Raw genomic sequence first — 12,885 nt, forward strand, 5'->3', positions numbered from 1 at the left:
GTAGCTACCTTTTTTGTATATTGGAGCTTTTTAAAGTATTGCTGGTTATTCTTTGATTTCTCTTTAAGGGTTGTTCTTACACAAACAAAAAAAGACTGTTTCCCAAACCAAAGCATCTGCAATGATAATAAATTACTTCCTTCTGAAAAATTCTCAGGCCCTTGGTTCTTTCCTTGTACTGTGCCTGTGATGTTTTAGTTAGGCAGGACTTGCATGTTTAGAGAAGCCATTTGCACTGTGTCATCCTCTTGCTCTTGTTTGCGCGCTCTCGCATCCCAGCAGAGGACGGGGCTTGACCCCACTACCATAACTGGCAGCAGCAGAGCTAATGAGTTGGCTCCCTCGCTGGAGCTGGAAATTCCCAATGGCTGATGGGTTTGCAGAACTGATTCTTGTCAATACATGAAACACAGACATACTTGCCTAGTTAAACCATGTGGGTTTTTTGCAGTTGCTAAGATCTTTTTACTTTTTCAGGAACTGCAGTCTCAGCAGACTTACAACTATAGCAACTTAGCAACAACTTTTGTAAATTCTCTGGAGAGGTCAGCCCAGGTACAGGTTCCCATACTCATAGCTACTCAGTTGAAAATCAACCAGCAAATCCTGCAAGTAACTTTTTTAATTATGGAAAAAGCACTAGAAGCTATATGTGGACTTTGGACAGGTGTGTTTGAAAAAGTCATTCTTCAGCAGACGACTTAAAGCATTGCAAGAAACAGGGAGGGGGCGGGGATGTACAAAAATGTGTTTCCAAATGATCTTTTTGCAAAAAAATAAAAAAATAAAAAAATTTAGGTTTTGCCCATAAAAACTTCCTCTGAGTAAGGAAGGAAGGAAATACTATAAGAAAAGGTCAGTACCAAAATGAAGGAGATTTGTTTGTGTTGAAAGTTCAAGTAGTCTCACACCTTTAACTGATGCAACTGCAGAGGCTCCCTTGCTGTAGCTTGTGTGGAAGCCCTCTTACTGCCAGTGGGCACGATGGTGATCTCGCACCAGAGTAAGTCAGGGGTGGCTGTGGGTGCATTCATGGTACAAGAACAATGCGAAAACAGCATGAACTCAGAACCAAATCCGTGCTTGGTCACTGAGTTAAGCATATGAGGAGTCTGTGGTGAGGTACTGTTTGTGTGTTCTCATACCCCTGTGACACAGCAGTGAATCACCTTCTTGCAGGTGATCCGTTGCCTTACTGAGCTCGGATTGCACAAGAGACTCGACCAGTGTCAGCATGGGTATCGGCTGGGTATCAAATACAATTTTGTCAGGGCAAGGACTATTAAAGTGGAGGATAAAAGTTAGGCACCAATGTCTATAGTTGCAGTAAGTAAAATTAGCTGTTTTACTGAAGGTTCAAACATCCCTAGAAATAAAAAAGAGCAAGATGAATTGGGAAGGCTCAGCTCTTCTGAGGGACCTGAACATCAGGGTATCTGAAGATTCTGGCTTAGCTCTTTGCAGGTGTCACAGCCCTAGGACATTTTATACTGCCTTGCCATCATCGTACAACATAACCCTCAGGTACCCTTGCTTTATTTATTGTTGCAGAGAGGGAGCTCCACAAAGTCTTTGAGCTCAATTGACCTTATTTTTCGGCTTGACAGGTATTTAGAGAAGACAATCCGCTCAGCCGTGGAGCAGCATCTCTTTGATGTTCATGGCTCAGGCGGCCAGAGTTCAGAGGACTCTGAATCGGGAACATCTTCAGCCTCTTCTAATGTGTCTGCCAGGCAGAGGAGGCGACACCACAAAGAGCAGGAGGAAGCCTGGAGAAACAGAGACATGTACGAGCCTGATTTCTTTGTTTTGGAAAGTATATTTGATTAAGTGTACCCTAGTTGTGTCCTCTTATCAAGGCAATGCTTAGTTCTGTTACGAAATGCACTGGCCCTTGCCCTGAGTTGAAAGTGCAGAGTAGACTGCAGTGCCTGTGCAGAGCTCCATTGCATCAGTTAGAGCTGGGAAATGTAGAGTTTATTAGAGGTCATGGAGTAGGGCAAAGCATGATAAGAATCCATTTTTTTTATGTAGTATAGTAAAGTTCTTAATTACAGTATTTGGAATTGTTTAATTACAGTATTTGTTGCTTTAGTGGAAATCCCCAAGCAGTTGGCCCTCTTACCTGAAACTTTCTTTAGATAAAAACATTGGGTTTAGATGTTTTTTCTGAATTCAGAATGTCTTCAAAAGTGAGATCAAGTTCCCCTTCTGTATGTGGAGGCACAGCTTATGTTTGGGTTTATTGAGGAGCCCTGGTAGTTTGTCTGAAAGCAGAAAAATCTTCCTTTTGATTAATCAAAATTTAAGAATGTTTATCCACGCTGTTACACAAAGTTTAAACATGATTTAGTGGTGAATTTCATTAAATGTCTGTCAAAGAGTAAAAATAATACCTATTTTTCCTTTCATACTCCTCTACTTGTGGCATATATTGTGTGGTACAAATGTATTACCACACAGCCTTAACAAACACTTGCCCAAGGCATAGCTATCTTTGAGGAACAGTAACTACAGACTTTGCAAGGCCATGATCTAATCAGTGCTTACACGTATGTCTAGCTTTAACACAGCACTAGTTCTTGTAAAGAATGTGTACGCTTGACTGTGGTATTGGATTGCTAGGATTTCAAGTTAGATTCCAAAATAACCATTTAGTCTCTTGTTGTTTTTTCCTGGGTGCTGAATTTCCCAAATCCTATTGGATCTGCACCTTCCTATACGAAGCCACTTTTATACAGGCGCATAACCATCAGTACCTCATGTTAATATTGCAGCCATGCTATTTCCCAAAATGCGTCAATGCTACTGTTGTAAAAAAATCCATAGTTACAAAATAAAAAGACATTTCCATAGTGAATGAAAATATGCTGTGAAGATGGACTGGGAAATTAACACTTGAAAGTCACCAAAGTATCTGGCAGCAGCTCTGAAGTAGTTTTTCTTGTTTAGTAGCCCTGCTGACAGGCTTCTCAGGTAAGTAGGTCAGAGACTGGCTAGTGTACGTGTTTGGAAGCATATAGTACTGCAGGGCTTTTTTTTCAACACTGCGTTACAGAGCTGCCTTTAGACATGGCTGACACAGTTGTTCAGGTTCGGTCCGTAAAGCTGGAGCCAAAGATTTAAAGCACATCGGAAGTTTTGAATGCTGGCTAGGGTTCAAATTGTTTTCTCTGGTTTCCTTAGGTCAGATTGCTGGAACTCCTTAGGGTGAATTATCACAATTGGGAATTCCTTTCAAAACTTCTTTCTGTTGTCATTTCGATTGTCAGTGACTTCATCTCCTTGCCTTGTGATGGATCACAAGAGGATTTGTAATGTCACAAGATGGGACTTCAGATAGGAAGAGTGTTTATCGCAAAAACACATACATGAACTCCCAGGCTTTGCAGACTACATGATCTACAAGCTATATATATGTAACTGGTCTGCTCAGGGGTTTGTAAAACTTCCACAAAGGCAAGTGTGTTATCTTAGAAGTTTAATCATAGATTTATAATACCTCTTTGTATCTCTCTTCCACCAACAAAACCTAGAGATTCCAGATTTCTAGAAAATCACTGAAACTTTCTGGTTTTGTTTTTGATCTGAATACTTTGTCATGCTGGCACTGTCCAGATACTACAGAGTAACTGGTTTCTTGTCACACCAGTGCAAGTCTAGATAAATTCTCCTGCTGTTCGTGAAAGCAGGCTTTGAAGTCACACAGCACTGTATAAGGGAGCTGCACATACAACAGTTAGCAAACGTTCCGGTTTGAATGTCAAGTGTAAGCAGCCTGCCTTTAGCCTCCGGCAGGGTAGGATGGTGAAGAATGAGATGCATTGTGTTTCTCCTGTTCCTATAGTGTAGTGATGTGTTATGTATGTGCGTCTTCATTATTGCACAAAGTAGAGGGAAGACTACTGAACAGGTTGTGAAGGAGAAACTGCGTGCTGACAGACACAGCAAGCTAATTGTGCAGGGCAAGATAAGCCATACGCCAGGCTTCTGGAAAACTGTGTACAAACCCTGCTAGCCCAGAGAATCCCAGCTAGCGCGTCATGTGATGACTTAAAGCTAGCTGTCCCATTCACTTCCCAACATAGCAGAACAGTCCTCTGTCCTACCAGTTGTGTTGCCGTTGCAGAGATGCATTCCTTTTTCTGTTTTGTGTAATTCCCAAATAGGAATCAAGCATTTGGCTAAAGCACTGCAGTCCTGCTCTTGCATTTGAGAATATGAGTAAGAGGGCTGATTATGCGGTGTCATGTACCAAAGGAGATCCTTGGACCGCAGCTGTGAATCACTTTTCTAAATTAAAAGCACGTGTCTCAAAGGAAAATATGCTGCTTATTCTCTATAAAAATACCACAGACAGCCAGGAGCTAGTCCAGCTTCCATGTGAAGTCAATGGGATTCTCTGTATTGGCATTAGTGGGAAGTGAATCAAGTCCCAAATGTTGATCCTCACAGCTTTCTCACCTGAGGTCTATACACCTGGCTTTCACTCCTCAATGGGATCTAGCATTGCACAGTGTGTGTTGTTTGCTGCAGTAGGAAGAACCAGAGATACTGGTTTCGTAGGGCGTAGAAGATGTTGCCGGAACTGCACCAGTCAGCATGATGCATTTCTCTATTGCTACCATAAATGTAGCGGGAGAGTGTTTTAAACAACCTCTTCTTGTAATGTCCCTTTTCTTTTTAGGGAAGTCGTCAACAAAGAAAACATTCCATCTGGATTCAGCAATCTTGAAGACTGTATTCTAGCTGCTCAAGAAGTAGAAAAATTACAAGACAACAGCTCCGGTTATCTTAGTGAAAGGAATAAACCAAAACGGCAGAAATCCAGCACCAAGCTTTCGGAGCTTAATGACAACCAGGACAGTCCTGTGGTAAGCCAGCACGCTGTACTATTTGACATCTAGTACTCAGGTGGGAAAAATTTTTTTTTGTTTCAGTGCACATCTGGTTCCCGGGGGTAGCCTTTTTGCCTACTGTACAAGCATAAGTGGCTATTTTGGACTATGGGGAACAGTGGATCCTGCACTTGTAACCTTTGTGATGAGGCAACTGAGAAGCCGTATTTCTGCTGTGATCCCCTTACTCCATCCATAGTCATTTTCTTTTTCCACAACTTCTTGCTTTTTTATTCTGAATTCAGCAAAACACTATGGAAAGAGAAAAAGGAAGTAAGTCTTTTCCCCGTCTTTTAAAAGTCTTGCAAGGAGGTTGGAACCTCAGATGTAGGTTCACATGTTTAGGTCAAGTTTATTTTTATATTCCTGCTAAGTTCTGAAACCATAGATCGCAAGTGGCTTCTTGATAATGAGATGATGAAGGTGTTTTATGCCTTTTCCCTAAAGTCTGTGTGTTACTGTGGTGTTTGCAATTTGCAAAACACTTCGGAGTGTATTGGTCCAAAAGATGATCCCTCTAGCTACCTTTTAAACGACACCAGTAAAACTTCCTAAATGCTGTAAAATTTGCCCAGCGTATTCTTGTGTGACCTTCACAGTAGAAGACAGCTTTTACAAGCTGTGAAATAAAACTGATGCACCCTCCTTCCCTCTCAACCAAACCAGACACTGATTATAGTGTCTGCAGTTGGGAAACTACTGTGCTTCAATGCAGGGTCTGCTTACAGTAGCAGAAGTGCTATGCATCCCGGTGCCTGGCACCAGGCATGCATTATGGGGTTACTAGTAACAGCGAAAGCTGTATGAAAAGACTGTCCTTCTGAGCTATAGGGCATTTCCTTCAGTTGTACTGGATTAAGTTTTAGAGCCTGCTGTGAGTGAGTTCCTTCTTAATGTGACATGGTGTTGGGACTCATTTTGTTTAGGTCACAAAATTGCAATGATCTGATGCTCTTACCCTGTGCAGAGATTCTAGAGAGAGGCAAATTTGGCATCTCTTTGTGATAAAAAGAAGGCAAGATGCCAATGATTGTAGGCTGTGCTTAGATTTAGTGCTCAATATCAGTAACCTACTCATGTGATACTTCATGAAAGAGCACAGTGAGATAGACATACTCTCACTTTGCGTGTCTGCTTGTAGCAATGGACTTTAAGATAGGCAAAGGTCAAGTGCTTACACTCTTTTCTGCACCTCTTCTCTGTACCTGTGGAGTGTAAAGCAGTTCAAATGTAAATGAGAATTTGACTCAGGATTTGAGAAGGGAAAGGAAAGACTGACAGAAGTGTCCGCTTCTGCCGTGGACCTGAAAAACATTCATGAAATCTTAAAACGTGCCCAGAAGAAATGTCCTCAAACTTACCTGTGTCCACTGGACTTTGCCCTGCCCCTCATTTTTGGATCTCTTGAGGTGCAAAGGCTGAAAGGAACATAAAGTGGACTAACCTTGCACAAAAAGCACTTTGACCAAGATGACCGTCAGTGTAGTTCTTGCTTGCTTTGCTAGAGGAAGTGTCACAGTGGGATTGTCAACTGAGAGTATCGTTACAAAACAGCTTGCAGACAGCATGGTGCTACTCTTTTTGAAGAGCAAAGGCTGCTTTTACGTTTTCATGAGTACGCTTATTTCATACTTGCATTTCAGAGACTGCCCGCAAGGATGTGTGGTGGTTTAGCTTTCTTTTGGCTACATCTTTACACTTCAAATAATAACTCAAATTAGACTACCTACTTGGAGTATCAAAGGACATAACCTGCACCTTAGCATTTACTAATAGGCCTTCGTCATGTAAACAAATTTGTGACGTTGTATCTTCTTAGCCACCATTTTCTGAGCCTTCCTGCTTTTCAAAGCCTGAAAGAGTATGTAGGACAGTGTGTGGAAGCTTTCCTCTTAGCTGTCTAATTGCATCTGACTCAAAAGCATAAGCCAGCGGTGGAAAAACTGTCAGTTCCACTTACTCTCCTGAGCAAACCGACCGCAAAGCATTAAAAGCTTGTAACTGCATTTCAGAGACATGGTAGCCAGGTACCAGTGGGACTTGAAGAATCACATTAAGCAAGGCTGGAATGACTGAGCTGTGTCACCTTATGGGGCTGGAGGTGTAGCAGGTGAGAGAGGGCTGTGACTGCCCCAAGAAGTCCGTGCACGCGGTTCCCAGGGCTGGGGCAGGAGCCATACTCCATTCTACTGACTGACTTCCTCCTATTTAAGAGGGACTTGCCCAAAAAACAGGGTAGAAAACCTCCTGGACGTGTGCCCAAAGTGGCAACATGGCTTGTCTTCACAGTACTTTCTCAAGCTCTTTAGAGGACAACAGTGTTAATGTTCCTAATGGTAACCAAGACAAATTTCAGAACAAGTTGTCATAACCAGTTGAATTTCTTGCCCTGCATTCGTATTAGCTTACTTAACGTTACCTCTGTGCATATGGCAGTCTCTTTGCAGTCTTCTGCCCGTTTAAGAAGAAACTATGGAAGGGTTTGGCTGAGAAGGGGAGTATTTTCTAAGATGAGCATAACGAGTCCTGCTGGGAAGGTGCTATGGATTTTGGTACCCGCTCTTACAGGACTTGTAGACACCACAGAATTGCTCTCAAGCTCAGCCTGTCTGTCAGACAGTCTGTAAAATGGGAACTGATGGGGTACCGTACAGCATTATTCTGTTAGATGTTTTGAGGTCATCTGATGAAAGAGACGAAGCAGTGAGCAGTTGGTTTTTTTGCAGGTTATGGGCAATAAAGTGTGGGTTTTGTTTTGTTATAGATGTGCAGCAGGCAGTAGTCTGATTGTTGTCTTGTTTCTAGAAGTCCTGTTGGATATTTCTTTATTTGATCTGTTCAACGGCCTGCAGCTTGAATCTGTTTCTCTTATGTATCTTACTGCTTTAACATTTACTGTATTACAGAGTATGGAAAGCTTTAGCTCATCCAGGCCTATAGACAGAACAGCTCCTGATGACATGGAAATTTTATCTGAAGAAAGGTGATTTTTTTTTTTTTTTAATACACATATGTTTTATTTTCCCTGTGATTGTAGTACAGCCTAAGAGATCTTCCACCACAGACTATGAGGGTGACATTTAGTTATGCTGCAGAACAGCATTACCCACCATGTTAGCTTCAAAGTGGGACTGTATGGAGGCACTGCATATGTTGTGTGGGCTCTGCCCAGCAGCATATGCCACCAAGACTCTTCTCCCAGCCTGTTAGGAATGGCACTGAAGGTGCTGATGGTGCAGACTTGAAAGTCAGCTGTGAAGCACCTGTACAAGCATGCTCCACACAGGGGACTGCAGGGCCTGTCTCACCTGGCCTCTGGGTTGGGAATCCAGCCCTCTTCCTTGTGCTTCGCTCTTCTGCGAGAGCTGTACAGCCGCACTCTGCTCGCCTGAGATGACAATGTCTCTCCACAGTTACGTTTGTTGGGAGAGTTGTATTGATTTGGACTAAGGGCACTGGGATTAAGTGACATATTTTTCACAAAGAGCTCCTGAGAGGAAGCAAAAATACATAGTTTAGCGGCCTGAAGTGCTGCAGCCCAGAGCGTCCCTTCATTTACTGAATGAATTAGTAAGTGTGCAGCAGTAGCAAACATCTAAAAACCTGTGTGTGCAGAAGTCCTGCTTGTTTTTGTTACAAGACAAATCTGGTTTTGTGTTTGTAATATGTTGGTTTGTTTTTGCTTTTTTGTAGCAAAGAAACTGAAAACGATGAGGTTTTTTTCAGGCACTCTCAGGTTGGTATTTTTGGGGTTTTGTGTTTCAGTTCTGTGGTCTCTAAATGGGTTTTTTATTGAGTAGAAACAAGTAGTTAGGCATATAGTTCTGTGAAATTTTGTTTCTCCCAGAGAAATGGAGTTAGCATTTGCTTTTTCTTTCCCTTCCCTCTGATTTTTATTTATAATTTAGGGAGCCTCTCAACCACTGAGGAGTCTGAAAGCATCTGCTTTAGTCCCTTCAATCCCTCCATGCCAAAAAAGGGAAGCGTCACTGAAGTCAGCACTTTGGTTTAAGTGACGCCAGGTTCCCTTATTAATCATTGCAAACAGGGTGTGTGACTGGTTATCTCCCGGGGTAGTAAGATTAGCTTGTCTCTCTTGATTTCTCTAAAATCATTTGGTCTTTTATTTATGATTTCCCAATGCAGCCTGTTGCCTTTGAACATGGGTGCCTGTGATCCATTTGTCTTAGAAAACTGGATCATCTCCTGCTTCTCTCTAAGGGTTGGTGGTTGGGATGGATATCAGGAGGGGAGGTGTGACACTGATGGCAACAGTTTTTTCCCCAACTTTCCGTTTCTGCTCAACACCCACCTCCTGCATTCACTTTATGGTGTTTTTCACCTAACTGTTCAGCAAAGCAAAGATTGGGGTTGGGTTAGGTGAACACCTTTGCAGTCAGTGGTTCATTTGGGTTTGCTTGGAAGACCTCTAGACAGCCAAGCATTTAAAATACTAGGAAGAGTTATCTGAGGTACCTCTCCCTCGGTTGTGCACCCGTTTTAGAGGGGCATAGTAAAACAGCTGTGGACAATGTCTGGTTTCTCTGGCCGTCTAACTGAGGGCTGCTAGTATTGTTAAACTAGCCTTCTCTTCTGTTTTTTGAAAAATAAAAGCCACTCTGCATTTATTGCCTTTGAAAGACTTCATTTCTGGTAGGTATTATTTCCATCTAGCAGGAAAGGTAAAAGATTATTTGCGAACGCTGTGTTGTAGCTAGAGAAGTTCATGGGGCGCTGAAACATGTAACCTCTGCAAGGGGTGTTCAGTGCTGCCTTTGATCACTGCTCTGACTGGGCTTAGATGGATCTCCTACTTTGCTCCCAGAGGGTCAGTAATCCCCAATGATCCTGCACTTGCTTGTGAGCTGTTGCGTTTTCTGGAGCGTGGATTTTGCAACACCTTGTTCCTCACGTACTGACTTGCATGGGGAGAAGGTGCTGTCACTGTCATGCGACACAAGACTCCCATTAAGCTTTTAAATTAGTCTGGGGGAGGTATATTTGAATATGAAATCATAATCTAAAAATAAACTTCTCCTTAGGAAGAGTTTTAAAATTTAGAATTTTAACTGCAGGAGAAGACATGGCCTTAACCCAGGGATTGTATTATATAGGAATTACAAGGTCAAGAAAATGTTACATTCCTGCAGGGTAGTTTTACATTCCTTGTCCCTTATAAGCCTTTTGTTGAGGGCAGCTTAAAGGCATACCTTTCGTTACAAACAACTCACTTAAGATGAGGAAGGGACAGGGACTTTCTTACTTTTTTTCTCTTTCTCACCCTGTCTCTGAAGTCTGAAGATACTAGGAAAGGTTATTTGGAATTTGCCATAGCTACCGGTTGTGCAGTCTCGAGTCTCCATGAGGCAGTAAAAATACCTTGAAACACATGCCCTGTATGAATTTTCAGTGCTTTTGTAGCCTTCGTAATCTGCCCTTGGAAGTATCTAAGCTCCAGGATGTAGGCTGTGATTTGAAAAACACAGGTTTCTAGTACCCAGGTTTTGATAAGGGAAGGATGTTTAAGATTCACACCAACGTGGCAACAAGTATAGAGGGGGATTGGTATGACTCAGGTGTAAGGCAGCAGAATGGCTGCATTCTTGCATCAGATTGTATTACCAAGAGGTGCTTAAGGATCCTTCCTGCTTGTGGTTGTAATGGATGATCAGATGTAGGGGAAGCAAGCCTTTTAAATAAAATGGATTTGAATCCACCTGTAATTGAACAGAATACAACTTCCTGATCAGAATTCAAAGGTCTTTCTGTTGCCATTTATTTCTAGCTGCTTGAGCTACTCTTTATGCTGAACTTCCTTTGGAGCAGGGACAATGAAAGCAGCTGACTTATCCCCAAGTTACTTAGATCTGTAGTTACTGGTGCCTGCAAAGCATGGCTGCAGAAGCAGCTTCTAAAAAGCAGAACCCAAGTGCCTAGTGTGAAGATTTTTTTTGTGGTCATTTATGTAATATCCGCAGTGCACTGTGACTGCCAACTGCTACTGAGACCATCAACTTGCTGCCCCTTTGGTTTGTAAGAAATTGTGGCACGTCCATACCTAAAGCACAGTAGTTCTCCCTTACTTGATTTTTGTCCTGGAGGTTGGCAACTGGAGGCATCAGGAAATCAAACAGGAAAATAAGTGATGGGAATACTGAATTATCTACCACTGTATGGGTTTGGAGCGTTAATGCAAAGAAGGTTAAACATGTGCTTTCTTGAGTCTCCTGGGTTTGTACCACCACTGTTCTTCAGAACGCCTAATGATTTATTCATCGTATCAGAGGCTACATCAGTGAGCAAGGAAAGGAGAGTAACTGGCTGCAGGCACAGCACAGGCCTGTTTTTAAACAGCTTTTAAATATTTCCAACAACAGAAGTGACTTAAGAAGAAAGAAGACATTGATATGATCCTTCTAATATGTCTGTAATGGAAATGTTTACCCATCTGGGAAATGCTGTTACCTCTGCTACAGATGTCTTTTAAGAGTCTTAATAAGTCAGGTGATTGTACGCTCTTCACAGAAAGACATTTAATTCTGTAATTAGTATCAGTGGTGGTGATGAGATGGTGTTTTCAGGTTGCTCCCTTTGAAATTGTTAAAGTCTAGAGAAGTTCTTCTCTTCACGCTTCTTGATGTTATTAAAAATAGCACCTATTTTGAAACTTACTGCTTTATTTCTTTCAGCCTTAAAATACTGTGCTGGCAATTTAAATGCAGTTTATCAACTGGTACAGTTTGTTCTTTAGTAAATGTAGAAGACTGCTTGTTTCTGGCCACTGACCAGTCTTTCTGTTTGTAAGGTACACTGACTATTTAGATGCTGGCAAGAAATTTGTTGCTGGACCTTAAAGAAATATTTAAGTCCTCCCAACATGGAAGCAGCTTAAAAGTTATTGAATGGTGAATTAGCATTTTTCCATGTAAAAAGCTTTCACAATAAACACGTTTGTAATCAGATTTAGTGTCAAGCTGTACGAGTTATTAGTGCTTGGCAAACTGTCATCTAGTGTTTCCTTTTGTTACAATGTTTCAAAAAAGCGATTTATTGAAATGAAACACAAACCTTATACAAATACAATGCAGAACACTACAAATACCAGGGTGTTCATCACCCAGGTTTTTAGAACCGTAAAACAGCCCAGATTGGAAGGGACCTCAAAAGATCGCCTGGTCCAACCTTTCGTGGGAAGGGGAGCCTAGATGAGATTATCTAGCACCCTGTCTAATTGCAGGGATTGATGGGATTGAATCCAGATAAAAACATTTATTCATATGATTTGTCTACGGGGCAGGTTTTTGCCTCTCTACATGAAGCTTACTTGTTTTTCTCTGCTCAAAGGGGGGAAAAATACCCCAAACACATCATTAGCTTTATGCAGATGAAAAAAATTAAATGTGCGTTAGTGGCATGTACTAAGGATATTGATTTAGTACAGTTTGGCCATGCTTCTGGATTCACAAGTAAAATACGTCCAAATGTACCAGTTATTTTCTTTAGGCCCGTTTTCTTCACACATCAGCATATGCAGATTGCTAACTAGGTTATCAAAATACCTGCAGGGGGAAAATCTGCATGTTGACTACCTGCTAGACTATATTGGAGAGAATTATGCCTAAGCTGTTCTTACCAAGATAAATAGTTTATGTAGTAATGTAATGCTGTCTATTCGGAGAACTCTCTGTTTGTGGGTGGGTTTAGACATATTACACTGTATGTTTATGTACATGCTTTACACTTCCTTTTCCCTACTGCCCTCTGTGAGGCATTACAGCTAATTTATTTTAGAGTGACAAAACTGCTCGTGTCATCAAGCACTATTACAGACACGCGTACTGTGTATCTGGATTGTGGGAACGGCAGTGATTTCTGCATAAATGCACACGACGTGTGGTATGTGCAGGGGTGAACAGTGGTGAGACAAACAGCAGTTGCTTCTAGGTAGTGCTAAATGATGAATCATTTACTTGACAGCATTCTGCCT

General features: G+C 41.8%; 1 protein-coding gene across 1 annotated transcript in view; it reads left to right on the forward strand.

Moving 5' to 3' along the window:
- FAM13A (family with sequence similarity 13, member A) overlaps nucleotides 1-12,885 on the forward strand; it is a 129,197-nt gene that overhangs the window by 88,304 nt on the left and 28,008 nt on the right. The window contains exons 7-9 of the mRNA XM_009329823.1: nucleotides 4,688-4,874; nucleotides 7,805-7,881; nucleotides 8,592-8,634. Of these exons, the coding sequence (XP_009328098.1) occupies nucleotides 4,688-4,874; nucleotides 7,805-7,881; nucleotides 8,592-8,634 (307 nt within the window). The remainder of the gene's footprint in view (nucleotides 1-4,687; nucleotides 4,875-7,804; nucleotides 7,882-8,591; nucleotides 8,635-12,885) is intronic.

Source organism: Pygoscelis adeliae, unplaced genomic scaffold (assembly GCF_000699105.1).
Source record: "Pygoscelis adeliae isolate BGI_AS28 unplaced genomic scaffold, ASM69910v1 Scaffold67, whole genome shotgun sequence".
Classification (NCBI taxonomy): domain Eukaryota; kingdom Metazoa; phylum Chordata; class Aves; order Sphenisciformes; family Spheniscidae; genus Pygoscelis; species Pygoscelis adeliae.